This window comes from Carassius gibelio, chromosome A3 (assembly GCF_023724105.1).
Source record: "Carassius gibelio isolate Cgi1373 ecotype wild population from Czech Republic chromosome A3, carGib1.2-hapl.c, whole genome shotgun sequence".
In the NCBI taxonomy this organism is placed as follows: domain Eukaryota; kingdom Metazoa; phylum Chordata; class Actinopteri; order Cypriniformes; family Cyprinidae; genus Carassius; species Carassius gibelio.
This window is the reverse complement of record NC_068373.1, coordinates 23,295,195-23,313,046: the sequence shown is the minus strand read 5'-3', so window position 1 is coordinate 23,313,046 and position 17,852 is coordinate 23,295,195. Positions and strand designations below refer to the sequence as shown.

The 17,852-nt window shown below is 36.1% G+C and overlaps 1 protein-coding gene and 1 long non-coding RNA gene across 3 annotated transcripts in view; one reads left to right on the top strand and one right to left on the bottom strand.

The window, feature by feature from the left end:
• Positions 1–17,852, bottom strand: part of LOC127952418 (BAI1-associated protein 3-like) — a 50,126-nt gene that overhangs the window by 18,986 nt on the left and 13,288 nt on the right. For both annotated transcript variants that reach the window (XM_052550850.1, XM_052550842.1), the window contains exons 3-4: positions 4,290–4,377; positions 22–99 (exon numbers count right to left, since the gene is read on the bottom strand). In XM_052550850.1, the coding sequence (XP_052406810.1) occupies positions 22–99; positions 4,290–4,377 (166 nt within the window). The remainder of the gene's footprint in view (positions 1–21; positions 100–4,289; positions 4,378–17,852) is intronic.
• On the top strand, positions 6,032–9,118 carry LOC127952426 (uncharacterized). The gene is made up of 3 exons (XR_008152939.1): positions 6,032–6,133; positions 6,938–6,998; positions 8,358–9,118. It is a non-coding gene; the product is annotated as an uncharacterized LOC127952426 (long non-coding RNA).

The window sequence follows — 17,852 nt, the reverse complement described above, 5'->3', positions numbered from 1 at the left end:
AAGGATGACCTGGAGACTCACCTCATCCCTGGTGGATCTCTCAGGAACAAAAGCCTGGTCTTTGCACTCCGGGGGTGGAGGAGCACAGCTGCTCTCCTCCTGTAAATGCATGAGGATGGAGAACCAATAGAAACAAAGATGACAGGTGAGGTGATCAATGAAGAGTGGGGAGATCATTAACTGTGTTTAACAAAGAGCTCAAAGCATCTCTCTAACTGTGTAGACTCAAGGGCTTCACTGGCTGAGAGCAATGAGCTGGCAAGAGCAGAGTTTATGAGCCCCTCAGAACGATCCTTTATAAGAAACTGATAATTTGATCCAAAATATGAGCTTATTTTCATTTGAGTTGGGCTAATAGTTTAAGAGGATCTTGACAATGGCACAGCAATTAACTCCCACTTTTGTCGATGAATTTCATTTACTTTATAGTTACAACGCAATCAGTTCTCAGAGAGAAGTGATTTGATTCAGATGTTCTAATCAATGTCTCCACACTCAGCTATTTCAGGGAGAATTTGAAACAAAGAATAGAAAATAAAACTCAGACACAGAGGTTTTCCTACCATGGATTATTACTAATAGTAGTACCACTGTATTCTTTAGAGCACTTTGTGATAGTTACCATAAATACCATGGGCCATGAATAAAGCACTCAATCGGTATCAAACTGTTATTAATGAATAGCCTCACTGTGCTATGTTTGTGTTCTATTCATAATTAATTCAAGATTTTAAAATAAAATAAAAAATTCCATTGGAATTAAATATTGATTTTGAATCGAAATAGCACAAAGAATGCAGAATTGCAATTAAAATTTACCTTCACCTACAGTAAATATAGTTGTACTTAATTTATATATACTTGTGTATATTTAACACATTTATTGACAAGTGTGGAAAAACACTTTATTTCCCAGAATGCCATGCCTGTTAAATTTTCCACTTTTTCAGCAGCCTTGTTTCTGGAAGTTTTTTCATCAAAAAGTTGATTTATTTCACTAATTCCATTCAAAAAGTGAAACTTTTATAATATATTCATTCATTACTTACGGACTGATATATTTCAAATGTTTATTTCTTTTCATTTTGATGATTATAACCAACAAATACGGATAATTCAATATCTCAGTATCTCAGAAAATTAGAATATTACTTATATTCTTAGAATATAAGACCAATACAAAGAAAGGATTTTTAGAAATCTTGGCAAACTGAAAAGTATGAACATTAAAAGTATTAGCATGTACAGCACTCAACACTTAGTTGGGACTCCTTTTGCCTGAATTACTGCAGCAATGCGGCGTGGCATGGAGTGGATCAGTCTGTGGCACTGCTCAGGTGTTATGAGAGCCCGGGTTGCTCTGATAGTGGCCTTCAGCTCTTCTGTATTGTTGGGTCTGGCATATCGCATCTTCCTCTTCACAATACCCCATAGATTTTTTTATGGGGTTAAGGTCAGGCGAGTTTGCTGGTCAATTAAGAACAGGCATACCATGGTCCTTAAACCAGGTACTGGTAGCTTTGGCACTGTGTGCAGGTGCCAAGTCCTGTTGGAAAATGAAATCTGCCTCTCCATAAAGTTGGTCAGCAGCAGGAAGCATGAAATGCTCTAAAACTTCCTGGTATACGGCTGCGTTGACCTTGGACCTCAGAAAACACAGTGGACCAACACCAGCAGATGACATGGCACCCCAAACCATCACTGACTGTGGAAACTCTACACTGGGCCTCAAGCAATGTGGATTGTTTGCCTCTCATCTCTTCCTCCTGACTCTGGGACCCTGATTTCCAAAGGAAATGCTAAATTTACTTTCATCAGAGAACATAACTTTGGACCACTCAGCAGCAAAAAACCAGTCCTTTTTGAAGCGAGACGCTTCTGACGCTGTCTGTTGTTCAAGAGTGGCTTGACACAAGGAATGTGACAGCTGAAACCCGTGTCTTGCATACGTCTGTGCCTAATGGTTCATGAAGTACTGACTCTAGCTGCAGTCCACTCTTTTTGAATCTCCCCCACATTTTTGAATGGGTTTTGTTTCACAATCTTTTCCAGGGTGCAATTATCCTTATAGCTTGTACAATTTTTTCTATCACTTTTCCTTCCCTTCACCTCTCTATTAATGTGCTTGGATACAGAGATCTGTGAACAGCCAGCCTCTTTTGCAATGACCTTTTGTGTCTTGACCTCTTTGTGAAAGGTTATAGTCATCAAAATTAAAAGAAATAAACATTTGAAATATGTCAGTCTGTGTGTAATGAATGAATATAATATACAAGTTTCACTTTTTGAATGGAATTAGTAAAAAAAATCAACTTTTTGATGATATTCTAATTAATATGACCAGCACCTGTGTGTATATATATATATATATATGTGTGTGTGTGTGTGTGTGTGTGTGTGTGTGTGTGTGTGTGTGATACAGTCTTTCATTCACTGCTAGATAATTTTACCCAACTACAACAAACCCAGAAATGTGAAACAGGTCCATTTAGTGCAATTCTCCCACTTTGATTTGGTGGAGATTTCTGGTAAACTGTAATCTGCTGTTAAACACAATTATTAAAAAAAATAATAATACAAGTGAAATCAATTAAAATGTTCATCTTACAGTACGTTTGTTTTTAAAAATGTATAAGTAATTCAAATCAATTACGCATAGGAGAAAAGAATGGGATTTTTATTTCCAGGATATTGACTGTTAAACTCATATTGTGATACAGTAAATTACAATTCCTGTAATTCCAATTCAACTTCCTGTGGGTGTGGCCAATTCAATTAAAATTTCATAAACATCACTTGATCATAAAATCCCAGGAAAACAGCCATCAATTTGCTAGCAATAACTCTAGCACTGAACGCCGTCAATAGCTCATGAATCCACTGTAAGGAAAACACTGAGCCAGAGATGTGCGTGTGGGAAGTTATTAAGGAGGGATTCGCTGCTCGCCAAAAGAACAGTGCTGCCTGTTTCATCTTTGTTAAAGACCACCAGAATGGTCTACCAGGGTGAAGAGATAAAATTTGAACTTTACAACATAAATGGGAAAGTTATTTTCGTCCACAGCAAAATGGTGAATTCCGATATCAGACCCTCACAGCAGACGTGCCATATGGTGGTGGGAGTGTCATGAATTACAGCCTAAGAACTGGATAGCTTGCAGTCTTTGTGGGCATAATGAATCCTAATTGTACTCTTCATCTCCACAGCAGTACCGCCGGCTAATGTTTGTGAATTTCTCTGTCTGCTTTGTATCCAATCTCACTAGACATTGTATTTCATTCTGCACTGCATTTAGTCTCTTTGCTTGCATTATTATTTGTCTGTCAATTACGTTAGCTGACATTTATTACCATTATTATGTGACATTTCCTCCTATCATTTCCATTGTCGCTGTAAGGTTGTGGAGGAATTGCATTTAGTTTTTCCTTACAGATGGACTATAATGAGAAGAATGGCACTAAACCTGACTTGACTTTTACAGAAAAATATACTAGTGAATGTCAGGATATCCGCCCTCGAGGTGAAGTGCAGTGTGTAGGTCGTGCATTGCAATGCTAATGATCTTAAACACACAGGTAAATCAATAACAGAGAACAACCAGAGAAATTCTGTGTTTCCCAATGGTCAAGTTCTGACCTTTAGCTGAATGAAATGTTGTGGCATGGCCTGTTCAAGCAAGACAGCACCAAAATCTCAATGACATAACGTGAAGGAAGGATTTGCTTAAGTGCATGCAGCCTTTGTTCAGACCTTCTTAATATCTATATAAAATGTCAATATTATCTCATTTTCCAAGTAAAAATTTAAGTTTGCACAATTTTCCCCGCAAAGATGGTGAATGTTGAAACACTGTGATCAATAACAAAGTGAAAAAGCATACTTTCATGCATTAATTGCATGATTAGATCTTAAGTATGCCATTTCTATAGGATTCTTCAATAGTGAGTATACAGTACTACCCATTTTAAGTGTTAATGATGTTTTTATTACCCAGAACCACTTGAAGGCAAAGTCTACTCAGGCAGCATTGATTGCTGTCCTTTTCAACATACTGCTAGAACAGTGGGAGAGGAACACTCTTCAATAAACATCTAATTCAAGCACATTAACTCTGGTGCTGTCTTTATATGAGGGGAAGAGGGAGGGTGAATTTCTGAATCCCACAGCAATGCTCAGGAGAAAGAACTACTTTAATATGACCTGATTCTTCAGCACACTTGGGAATGTGGTGACAGGGATACACCTTGGTAAAAAGCCGGGATGCAGTCTTTTTGAAGAACGTGGTTACCTCAGTTTGGCCAGCAGACAGCAGACTATCCTGTTTCTGGAGGATTTTATTCATTTGGTCAAAGAACTCCCCGTTTCCCCTGGCAACCCTGGAAAAAAGAGATGGATTAGTTCAGATGTGGAACATTTCACCCTTGTTTACATTTAATTACACAGTGGGGCTTCAAAAAGGGTTTCCCGTCCAGCCGAGTCTGGGACATTTTTTTTTTCTCTGCTCTGCTTCACTGTAATCACTATCACATATATGCTGAAAAGCTCATCTGGACCTCTAGAGTGCTGCTCATTCACACTAATAAAATAAGATGAGCAACATTGAGAGAGCTATGACAGGAATCCAGCAAACGCTTGTGTTGGGTTGACATGTAATTACTTGAGCATAGATAAATGGAGAAGTGGTAATAAACTGTCAGATTTAGACTGAAACCGAGAGTGGTGTTGACATACGACAGGACAAGGACAAATCAGCATGAAGCTTTTACTTTCAGATAATGCTTAGATTTAAGAGAAGTAAAAAAACATTTTGTAATGACAGTAAAGTTATACTTCTCTATTCCATGTGAAAATTAATATAAACAATAACACTTAAAGGAGCACTCCACTTTTTTGAAAATAAGTTCAAATTCCAACTCCCCTAGGGTTAATCAGTTGAGTTTTACCCTTTTCGAATCCATTCAGATGATCTCCGGGTCTGGTGGTAGCACTTTTAGCTTTGCTTAGCATAGATCATCGAATCTGATTAGACTGTTAGCATCTCACTCAAAAATGACCAAAGAGTTTCTATATTTTTCCAATTTAGTAGGTACACTGTGTACTATGACTGACGGAAAATGAAAAGTTAAGATTTTCAAGGCCGATATGGGTAGGAACTATACTCTCACTCCGGCGAAATAATCACGGAACTTTCACTTTGCTGCCATACCATGGATGCAGCAGGCACAGTGATATTAGAGCCAGGGCCGCATTAATGCACGGGCTTACCTGGGCTGGGGTGGGCCCCCATTAATGCCGAAAAAAAAAAACAACAACAACAACCGCATTTTAAAATAAGTTGATAGTCCCTTTAAAATTAGTTTCATCGCTTTGCTTCGAGAGTCCGTGCATGATTGCAGTTCCCTGCGCAAGAAAATCTCTCACTTACTGAACCCTGCTGAATGGATTCGAAAACAGTTAAACTCAACTGTTTAACTCGAGGGGAGTGGGAAAATTAGCCTATTTTCACAAATAGTGGAGTGTTCCTTTAATTGCAGTTGATACGAGGGATGTGCCAATTCTAAATACAGTACCACAAATAATGACTTATAACAGAAACAATAATAAAAAGAAAATATTAACTGAACCGATTATCCAACGAGCATCATAAATAAGCACCCTTTTTTTCTTCAAAAAAATAAAAATAAAATAATGTCTATTAAGCCTAAAGGTTTTAAACCTTCTAAGCAACACTGTAAATTGTAATAGCTTTCCTGACTCACATATACTTAGTTAACTTTACTCAGTAATATAAAATACATACTTCTTACTAGGTTTTGTTGAGTTACAGTCAATTGCAGGTTGAAAATAACAATTTACTTAATTGTTTGAGTGACGCTTACTTGAAACAAGCAAGTAGCAACAAAGGATGCTATGACGTTATTACACCAGTGAGAGGCAGCAGTGCAATAAAGCGTGCCTAAGGTGCAGAAAAAAAAGACGAAGAAAAAGAAGCGGCACTGCAAGAGCATGCGTAATTTGTAGGTCTCGGGCTCTCGGCGCCAATTCTCCAGATGTGGAAAGACGTTGACAGGCCACCTACGTTTTTATCCGGAGCTTCGTTACTTTTTTTGAAAGAAAAAGAATAATAATAAGGTAAGTAATCAAGCATGCAACATTTGAGTGAATGTTTTTTTACTGTCTGTTGCTAATTGTGGCTGAGCTTCTTAATGTGTAACAGTTACCAAATAATTTTGATTTTATTCAGATCTTGAAGATGGTTTGGCCTGTTTTTTTTTTTTTTTTACATATAAAACTATCAGGTACCACAACGGTTCCTGGATTGACTAAAAATTAGTTTTAATTGTTCCAAATACAATTATGGTTTTCTATTTTACCATTTTCCCTGATGCATTCCCATCTGTTGGCTTTGGTTTATAAACGATTAACGTTACAAAGCTGTTGAAATGGCGACATTTACTGTTATATTTAACAGTTCATGCAGAGATGACGTCTGTGATTATTTTTTATATGTTTTGTGATTTCACATTAACATTATACTATTATTTTTAAATTCAGTAAATTAAGAATATAATACAAGCACTGTAAAATGTTTCTTTACTCAAACTCAACTGTTTTATATCACTGCTGATATAATGAGCCGTCTTCTAACATAAGACACATAGTAATGTTAAAAGTGATGTTAAACTAAGAAATCTTAATATCACATGAAAGTTTTTTTTTTTTTTTTTTTTTTTTGTACTAGCACAACATTACTGAAAGTTATCAGAGGAAACGCTGTTTTAAAATGGTCTGTACTGAAGTCACACATGCATATTTATAGAACTGCGTATTTAAAGGTATATTTTCTGTAATGCTTGTAGAACATGCACATATCAAGGAATGTGTCTTTAACTTTGCAAAGCAGAACCTGTTAAATAAATTTTGTTCTTTTTTTAGAAGAAGTCCTTCTGGCAGCTGCCTCCTGATTGGTCTTCAACACACAGGTCTTGATACACTGGTGAGGAGTTTATATTTTGTTAATATTTTGTTGACTAAACCAACTTAAAATATATGTCCACTTCAAATAATCTCTTGCAGATGCAGTGGAACTGTAAGCACTGTATTTTTTCTGCAAACAAAAGAGGACTTTTGTTAAAACATTATCGTCTAAAACATGGAGGCTTGGTCTATGGTGTTAAAGCATTTACAAATTGACAAACCTCCAGCAATTAGTTTAAAGACTGTTAAATAGAAGGACAAAATAGCATTCATATGCAGCCTTGCATCACAAATAATCAAATAAAATGATGACAAAAGGACAAATTATAGGAAAATGCAAGGTAATTATTATCAACTTTATAATAAACTTAAATAAATAACAATATAGACAGCGATAGATAGATAGATAGATAGATAGATAGATAGATAGATAGATAGATGAAATGTTCATGTTCTAATTTGTTACACTGTTAATTTATGTTATAACATTTGATAGTGTTTAATATTTGATAATTTTTTCTTCTATTATACACATGTTTTTTATTATTGTCTTATGTATATATGCTTTGCCAATATTGTATTATTTACAGTCATGCCAATAAAGCAAATTTGAATTTGATAGATAGATAGATATATTGATAGATAGAGACAGGCAGATAGACAGATAGACAGATAGATAGATAGATAGATAGATAGATAGATAGATAGATAGATAGATAGATAGATAGAGACAGACAGATAGATTGATAGAGACAGACAGATAGATGGATAGATTGATAGAGACAGACAGATAGATGGATAGAGACAGACAGATAGATGGATAGAGACAGACAGATAGATGGATAGAGATAGACAGATAGATAGAGACAGACAGATAGATAGAGATAGACAGATAGATAGAGACAGACAGATAGATTGAGATAGATAGATAGATAGATAGATAGATAGGTAGGTAGGTAGATAGAGACAGATAGATAGATAGAGACAGACAGATAGATAGAGACAGACAGATAGATAGAGACAGACAGATAGATTGAGATAGATAGATAGATAGATAGATAGATAGATAGATAGAGACAGACAGATTGATAGAGACAGACAGATAGATGGATAGATTGATAGAGACAGACAGATAGATTGATAGAGACAGACAGATAGATGGATAGATAGATAGATGGATAGAGACAGACAGACAGATAGATGGACAGATAGATAGAGACAGATAGATTGATAGATAGATAGATAGATAGATAGATAGATAGATAGATAGATAGATAGATAGATAGATAGATAGATAGATAGATAGATAGATATGATGTAAAACTGTGGATTTTAACGTTTCCCTGTTGTAATATTTTTATTGTTTGGTTTTATTCAGGCATGTGATGTTGATGGCTGGCCACAAGTGTCCGTTGGGGTGCTGACTGTTATTGATGAAGAAGAACCTCTCATTCCAAATAAACTGTACCTTGACCCAGTGTCTACTGCAGTCATTGTGGAGGGAGGTATAGTACTGGATAATCAGCAGAATCTGCCTCAGGCAATTTGCATCTTGTTTGGTCTGTCTTATGCTTTAAATTTGAAGTACCCAAAAGGCATTATCAACAATTTCAACTTCATTCAGAAAGTGATGCTTGGTTTGGGACAGAACAAACTGCCACCAAAACTACAATCTCTAAAAAATCTCCTGTTGAGCTGAGATGTAATCAAATGTGCAAGAGTGATGATATTTGACATTTGATAAAAAAAAAAAAAATGTTCTGACAGTGGAATAAGAGTAGTTGATAGAAAAAAAAGGAAAACTAAGGCACTTGTTTAAACTTGAGCAAGTTAAGAGGCTGCCAGTGTAATCGACGTGTGTCAGAGACATTGCTTTTGGCACTTGTCAGCTTGTTGGTTCTATCAAGTTTGGTCTCTGAAATGTTGTTGATTTAAAGTTGTTATGATTCAAGGTATGGCCCATTTACTTATATAGATTTTATATACATGTATTTAGATTTTTGTATTGTAAAATATTTTTGTTTTAAACATTTTAAAAACCTGACTATTTGCATTTTCTTTTTACCCCAGTGCAAACTTGTGTGTACCATCCTTGTGTCAGTTGTTAAGAAAAATAAATATATTTACCTTTGAATTGTATCATTGTCTTTAATTTGTTTGTCCAGTTGCAAAATTTATCTTTGAAAAATTGTGAACCTATTCTCTGTGATTTATAAAAGATGATTGTTAGCACTTAAGTTATTTGAGTAACGCTTACTTGGTTTTTTTAAGGCAATCGGTTTGCATGGTTTTAACAAGTAAACTGGATTGCCTTTGAAGTAAAGTAAACTCGGTAATTCCAAGTTGTATGCAGAAAACATCACCTTAGCACAACTTGCATAAATAAGTTAGGAATACTCACAAAGTGAATTTTACTTGAAATTATTTAGTTGTTTAAAATAGTAATTCTGAGTAGTCTATACTAAGACAAGTACATCTAAAGTAAATGATTAAGTATACTATACAAATTTGTTTTAAGTTTCTGGAACTCTCTTGTAAGTGTACAATACTAGACAGGCACTTGTTAGTTCTACATACTATTCCTATTTCACCTTACTTGGTTTTTTCAAGGCAATCGGTTTGCATGCTTTTTTTAAGTAAGGTTTACTTATTGGATTTTACAGTGAAGTTACATTCTTATGTGTCTCACTTTTTTTTAGCTTTATTTTTAAGGCTGTAATAAAAAAGGAATAAATACATTTTAATTAACTTTTAATCCTTGCCTACATTCTGTTCTCTCTGAATACATAGTAAGATAATTTTGTCATTCCAACAGATCAACACTCTAAACGCAATTTGTAACTATTTTATGTTTTGGCTAATTTTATTTTGTATGAATTTGATGAATCTTATTTGTATGTTTTCATATAATCTGCACACACTCCACTGGTGATTAGGTTAGGGCAAGCTTAATATTTTCTATAAAAATAAATAAATAAATCATATTGTACAAATTCATATGAAATCAGCATCTTAAAATAAAACAGTTACTTTTTTCCCATTATATCAGGTTACAGGAGAAAAATGCACAGATAAATACTGTTGTACCTTTGCTGGTTTGTTATTATAATCAAATGACTTGACCAGCCTCTTTATATAAATTCCACTGATAAACATTTTATTTTATTTTTTCACTAGTTGGCTAGTACCAAACTAGCACTAACCTGTGGTGTGCTTCCCAAACAATAGCTGGATTTCCATCACCCTGCTTTTATGCACATTTTGAAGTATCGCATCAGAATTGAGTGATTGAAACGTTACATTTCGAATAAAATGCCTTAATGCGCCAAAAAAGTTTTTACGCTCGCTTGAGGTGTTTTTTTACTTGTGCAAAAAAGGGTTAATGCAAATAATGAGAGATGGAAACTAATTTTGCAAAGACATGTGACTTTGCACTATGGGACGGTAAATGCAGACTAACCAGCGGACCGATCTCATTCCACAGCATCTAAAATGTTGTTATGGTCATTCGGAAATGCCAGAGCAAATCTGCCATCAAAGTATTTCTGTATAATTGCCTCCCAGAACTGTTAAACGACTACCTCTCAAACAGCAGCATCCACCTCCGAAAGCAACAAATGCATTTATTGTGTTTCGTCTGCTCATTCTGAGGTGCAAGTAATTTATTATATAGGAAAATTATTATATTCAGTACTTTTCTTAGTGATGTATAGTGGCAGTTTATCAGGAAGTGACGATCTTGTTCTCTTTGACTCTTTGGATGGAAATGGTGCTTGTCCGCAAATGCGATATTCCAATTTTGCGCATAAGTTCAATTTGCAATTTTGATGGAAACCCAGCTAATGACATTACCAGCAGCTTAACTACCATAGTACAATACATTGATGGAGAAACTAAAAAGCTAGTCACAATTAGTTTTCAAACCACGTTGGTTGAAACACTGGTTAAGCTGGTGGAACAAGAGTCAAACAAACATGTATACTCCTCAAAAATGGCACTTTAGTTCTCCTAAAAAATACCAGAAATAGATTCAAATTTGTAAATGTATGGAATTACAGACATAGATTGTACTGCATATTAAACGGATAATTTTGCTCAAGAAATTATGTTTCTAACCACAGGTCGAGAGCTGTAGTTTTAATCACACAAGTTTGTGATGCTGTTTGCAAACGTTCTTTGGACCTATGGATTCACGAAACACCAATTATGTTTGAAACGACAGATCTTACAATCATAGTTAGCTACACACTTTTGGAAAAAGCACCCCAGTCTGGTGCATAATGGAAATTAATGCTAGTCTTTTCAGTGAGGCAGATAATCCGTTACTTTACACATCTGAAAGAATGGGATCAGATAGCAGATGTGGCTCTTGCAAACAGAGCCAATCCTCCCTTCATGCAAAATATGCAAGTTGTGTAGGGCCCCCGAAACACCAAGGGGCCCACTTGCTCTCGAAGAAAATGTAATTTTAGTTTTGTTTTTTAATTTGGCCAGCGGTTATGAAAACATTAATTATCATTTATTTTATTGCGGTGTGCTGTCGCCTTTATGTAAAAATCAGTTAAATCATGTTATGTGAATGTCGTAGAGTCTTGCTCGAGACTAAAAAAATAATTTCAAAGCGTATCGAGTGGTGGAATGGATACTGTTTCTCAAGCGCTTTCCACGATTTAAGATGGCGTGAAACACTGACAAATGCATTTCATTCATTTCATCCCCCTGGCCAACACAGTTTTGAGTAGGGCCCCCTGAAGTCTAGGACACAAACAAGCTTGGGAAACACTGACAGCAGAAATCAGGACTTGTTGTGGACCTTGCTGTTTCGAGGTTATGTACAGAACGCCTGTGCTCACTGGGAATTGAGGTGACAGGCCTCCTCGTCCCTCTGACAAGCCTGAAAATCAACAGCTTGAAGCACGTCCCTGAGAAATGGGCTCCATGGTGATAAGAAAATGATGGACGTTTTCCATTCTCATTAGGCTGCTTAAACATCATCAATGCAACAAGTATACAGTCTCATATTGCCGCTTCCGATCAAGACTCTTACACACTGTCCAACTTCATTTATCTTATCGCAAGGCGATCCAAGGAGGGGGTGGAAAGCGTGTATCTCCCGCAAACTGGGGTGAACTCCTGGACCCCTGCCACTTGCTAATTTTCCAGACCCGGTAGTCATGGTGATGATAGCCCGTTCAATGCAGGATTGGTTGGCAGAGTGAAGCACCTAGGGAATATCGCCCCATCTCTCCTGCTCTGCCCTGCCTGACTTCAATAGAGTGTGGAGGAATGAGCGGGGAACGCATTAGTATGGCCATACAGCTGTCAGACCCCCTCGGTTGAGCTCCAGCCCCCCATATTTCATTATTTATCCAGCCCATCCACTCCAGACCATTTCTTTATCAACACCATCACAGCAGATGAGCATTATATATCTGTGACCCCAGATATCCAACAGAGCGCTCCTGGGTTTCCCTCAGGAGATGAATTAGGGATGACACTTTGAGTCTGCATTCATCCATATTAATATACTCTCAATGAGGCCACACATTATATCATTGTCTGATAAATCTAGGACTGTCTAGACCATTTTGTACTTACCCATGAGAAAGAAAAATCACAAATGATACAGCTTTAATGTATCAGTTGATTATCATAGATGGCATAGAGATAAAAAGATGTGCAAACGTGTATCAGTTTGCTCATTTCAAGAACACACTCACTGTCCAAAATCCCAACCTCCAAGAACATGTCCGCAAACCCCAAGGTTGGGCTGGTTATCTTAGCCTTGTAAAGGGGTGGTAACTAGGGTTGGGCTGATATATCCATTGCCAATGGCTGATAGACATCATAATGTTGTGCCTGCATCGTGATGACCCCAGCTTGAAACACGTCCCCGAGAAATGGGCTCCATGGTGATAAGAAAATGATGGACGTTTTCCATTCTCATTAGGCTGCTTAAACATCATCAATGCAACAAGTATACAGTCTCATATTGCCGCTTCCGATCAAGACTCTTACACACTGTCCAACTTAATTTATCTTATTATATATATATATATATATATATATATATATATATATATATATTTATATATATAATAAATCTCCATTATAGTTCAGTGGTTCTATAGTATTTTGACATGTGTTGACAGGGTGTTAGGAATTTACTGAATTTACTATTTAGGGAACTTACTGCCTTTAGAAGAGTTTACAAGGTATTTTTCTTTTCATCTTGCCTCAGTAGAATGCATATTAAAGTTCATAAGTGCAGCACTAATTTGTTTACAGCGGAAACGCTTTGAGAGCCACCTGCTGGCAGAGAGTGAATATGCATTTCATTCAGCTTATCTGCCGATTCTGTTTCATGTAGATATTTGTATGTATAGTTTCACAAGACTGAAGTCAAAACATTCTGTTTTAGCTTCAAATTTCGAAGTTATACAATCTAATTTAGATTTAAAAAAATGCTCATGTTGCATGTACGCAGCATCTTTTTTTGGATCGTGATTAAAATCCAGTGGTTGCCTCTAATTTTAAAGGTAAAGAGCACAAAGCCTTATTTTGTTTATATTATTATCTGCTATATTAGTGAAAGTGACGTGACATATAGCCAAGTATAGTGACCCATACTCAGAATTCGTGCTCTGCATTTAACCAATCCAAAGTGCACACACACCCGGAGCAGTAGGCAGCGATTTATGCTGCGGCACCCGGGGAGCAGTTGGGCAACTGCAACCTTGCTCAAGGGCACCTCAGCCGCGGTATTGAAGGTGGAGAGAGCGCTGTACATGCACTCCCCCCACCTACAACTCCTGCCAGCCTGAGACTCGAACTCACAACCCTTGGATTGCAAGTCCAACAACTTCCCCGCTGTTTTAAGAAACGTGCAGCTTTTTGTCCAAGCAATAATAAAAGGACCCATTTAATTTACAATTTGTCAAAAAAAGAAAAGAAAAGTAAATCGAATCGTGAGATCAAAATCGTGACTAGTTACATCCCTACATTATAATATAGTAGTTTTACCAATGCTGATTCATTTGCATCCAAAATCATACTTAGTAGATTAAGTAGTATGTCTGAATTCATAGAATTCATGAAACAGTAGACAAAAGGTAAGTCCTCAGGAGAGGATTTGTGAATGACAGTGTAGCGACACAAAAGACGCTGATAGGTGACATGACAATATCAACATAACAGATGTGGTACATCTGGATTCCATTCTTCGACACACATTCATACCATATAGAACATACTTTTTTTAATGTCTCTAAGTATGCACTTTAAAAAAAAAGAAATATGTACACAGAGAGTATGTGATTTTTGCATGCAGCCTTTTTCCCTGTCTTTGTGCTGCCATCAGCTGATCAATGTTGTCATGAGCAGCTATATAGTGATTAGGTCACATGAGATTTACAGCTCAGGTGATTGGTTCAAATAAGTTATGGTCCCATGAGCACAGATGGCAGATATCAAATCACGTCTTTGAGGTATTATAGATAATATTGGCAACCATGCAAAATGACTGACAGACAGAGAAAGTTTCTGATTGGCTAGTTTCAGAGGCTGCTTCTCTCTCTATTTTCATCTGGGTACAGAGCCTAGTACTGTCAGATAGAGACAGGTAATGATATAATTCAGTGATATCTTTCAAGTAGTAAAGACATTTCATGCGTGGTATTCAAAAACACTGCTTAAAGCCCATTCAAGTTGCCTGTTTCTCAGATTTTGTCTCCTGGGAAAAGACCTTAGTCATCTTCTCTAGAGTTTCACAGTGTCAAAACTGTGCCAAGACACAAAAGTATGCAATCAAGTATCCTGATATGAACTCTTAAACACTTCAGAATGTCAAATTCCTACGAAACGAACTGATCTGAGCTCTGTTATCTGAATTAATTTTGTAACTGTATGCTTTTACTGTATATCAACAGCTGCCCCATTTGTTTCTGTTTTATTTCTCCTCAGGAATTTTAAAGGCCGGGTAAGCAATTTTAGAGAGGCTAGAAATAGCAAGTTAACTTTGAAAGCATACGATCCCATCCTCCCAACAAATCACTCTCCAAAGTATGTATTTCAAAATTGTTTCTAATACTATATAAATTACAAAGGTTTAATTGGCATCTTTATTTCAAACGACCCGACCGACCACGACCCGAATATCATTAAAAATATTTTTGAATGACTCATAACAGCGGGAAACTGCGGGTGACTGCAGGCACCCGCTCATTTTGGATCAACCCGCACATCACTGGTTTGTCAGTGCAGACAGGTTGCGTGTAGGTATGCAGATACATACATTGACAGGAAGGTTCGACAGCCTATCGTAGTCCTCGGACAGAGCAAAATGATTGGATGGAAATGTATGGCCCTATGCCTTCCACAGATGATATAAATACATATAATTACATTTAGACCACTTAGTGATTGCTATCAGGACGTGAAGAGATTTTCAACCAGCATAACAAAAAATATTTTTTTGAACCAAATCACCTACCCTGCCTTTAAGATAAACATCTGAGACATAACTGACAAAGCTAATAAATAGTAACCTCTGAGCTGTAATATTTTACTCTGGGTGTTGCTGAAAACCAATAAGCTTGCTGTTTAAAAGTCAAGAACACTTTTGCATCTGTGCTTGGCTTTACATCTCAAATCAAAGCTTTTAAACCTTTCTGTGCTGTTATTACTTGAAAAGTGATTGCATGGGAGGCATGGATTATTACAACTTCTGTGATTTATACGAATGCAAGTGTGACACACACACACACACACACACAAATAGGCACAAAGCTTATTTGGCCGTCCATGTTCATGTTGCTAGGATACAGACCTTGCCATGAAGCTTTTTATTATTTTAGCAATATTGTTTATTTTCATTATTCAGACTTCAAAGGTTGTATTGGAGACCAAAAAAATGAAAAGTTAATAATTTACTGACATATCACAAACACACACAGATACAAGCGTATGAATGCAGGAGCCTCCCGTTGACTGGACTTCAGAGGCACAGAATAAAAAATACGGCTTGGCACTTATGAATCAGATGAATGCCCAGCAAAATTAAATGTTAAGTATGCAATAATCATCCTTTGGTTAAGGCGACATTTAGAGACAAATCGTTTTGCCGAGTTCGTGCAGAAAATAAAAGTAATTCTCAACCACACAACAGGAAATAAAATTCTGAATGGAGCTCATTACCTCTGATTCCATTCGGACCCTTCAGGTCATACTGCATGTGATTACACTAATTTCTAATGCTGCCGCCAATCAACCGTATTCCTCGTATTTTCCACAGCGTACTGCGGGCGCATCATAATACAAGATCTTTCTCTTAACCAGGTAATTTAGATGACTGTCACAGCTATACCAATGTTACACATCTAGACTCCTACTGCTGTTTGTTTCCCAACAAGGTGATTATATCAAGTAAACATGGTGCTGAACTACTGCTCCTTCATGTTGTTGTGAAAGTCTTGATTCTTGTGGATCATTAAGAAGGGAAAATATTTAGTCTATAATTTAACATAATTGTTAGATTTTTGTAGTTTGCCATGTTCTGTTCCAATAAGATGGCAATAAGACACTAAATCTAAATTATTCTGTGAATGATTGAAGTGTTTGAATGATTTGTGTTTATATTAAAATACTTTTAATATTTATATTCAATTCGAGTCATGTATGGGCTAAAATAATCACTTTTAAAAGAGAGAAAAATATAACACACTGGTTCCAAAACTGAATTATCAAGCTAGCATCCTTATAATCTAGCTATATACTCACTTATAGATCAGAAGTACATAGCCAATGGTCATGTAACGCATCTGTAATCATGTGATTCAATAAAAAGCTTGGGATGGAGAAATCATTCCACCTCTTTCTCCTTTTAAAGTGATGACAAATTCTCTCTGTGTATTCGTATGAACTGCAGTCTACGGTCGGCTTGACAATACAAAATAAAATCTCCTATTCACTGTAATGATCAACACAAATTAGTGTGCATGATTAGATACTACCAAGACAAAAACACTATTACAAACCGTCTGATCTAATCAATAACAAAATATAAGGGAAACCTTGCTCTGATTCTGAAGATATGGAACATGAATGGCTACAGAACTGAAAAACAAGCGTATTTTCCTGCAAAGAGAAATTATTTTGGATTTACATAAAAGTTCAGAGGTTCATTTAGTCCTGTTTCTCCGATAATCTCAGACAATGCACTTTTATCGTCCTGCCATTCAACATGGGTCAACACCATCAGATACACAAATGTTTAAGATTAAGAATGAGACTAAATATGTTTAAGCTCCTACTGGACTGCCACCACAGTCAGACTGAAAATCGTATGGTGATGACAAAATAACAATACATAATATTCTGTTCAACCCTGTATTTACTGTATTCAGCAGCCATGTTGCTTTTCTGGTGTCGCTACTAATAGGATGTACAGTAGTTAACCATTATTCTCATTCTATTATATTGTATTATTATAAATTATCTAAGAATAAAAAAAAAAAATGTGATGTAGATGACATATTTTAAACTTTAATATTATTTAATGGACCTGAGCTGACACAAACTACCAATGAGCAATGAACTAACATTAGCAAAGATCAACAAATATTGAAACAAATATATTGTTTATTGTTAATTGATGCATTAACTAACTTCAGCTAAAAAGACCTCATTGTAAAGGGTTATGCAAAACATAAACAAAATTGGATCAAATTATGAAAAGAGAAAAAACAACAACATTTAATTAACCTGTATACAACCAATTAGAAAAACTCTGTGTGACCTTGTTGAACATGGAAATAAGACCTACTCTGAATGAAGAAACTATGAGGATTTACGTTTTTTTTTTTTTTTTTTAATT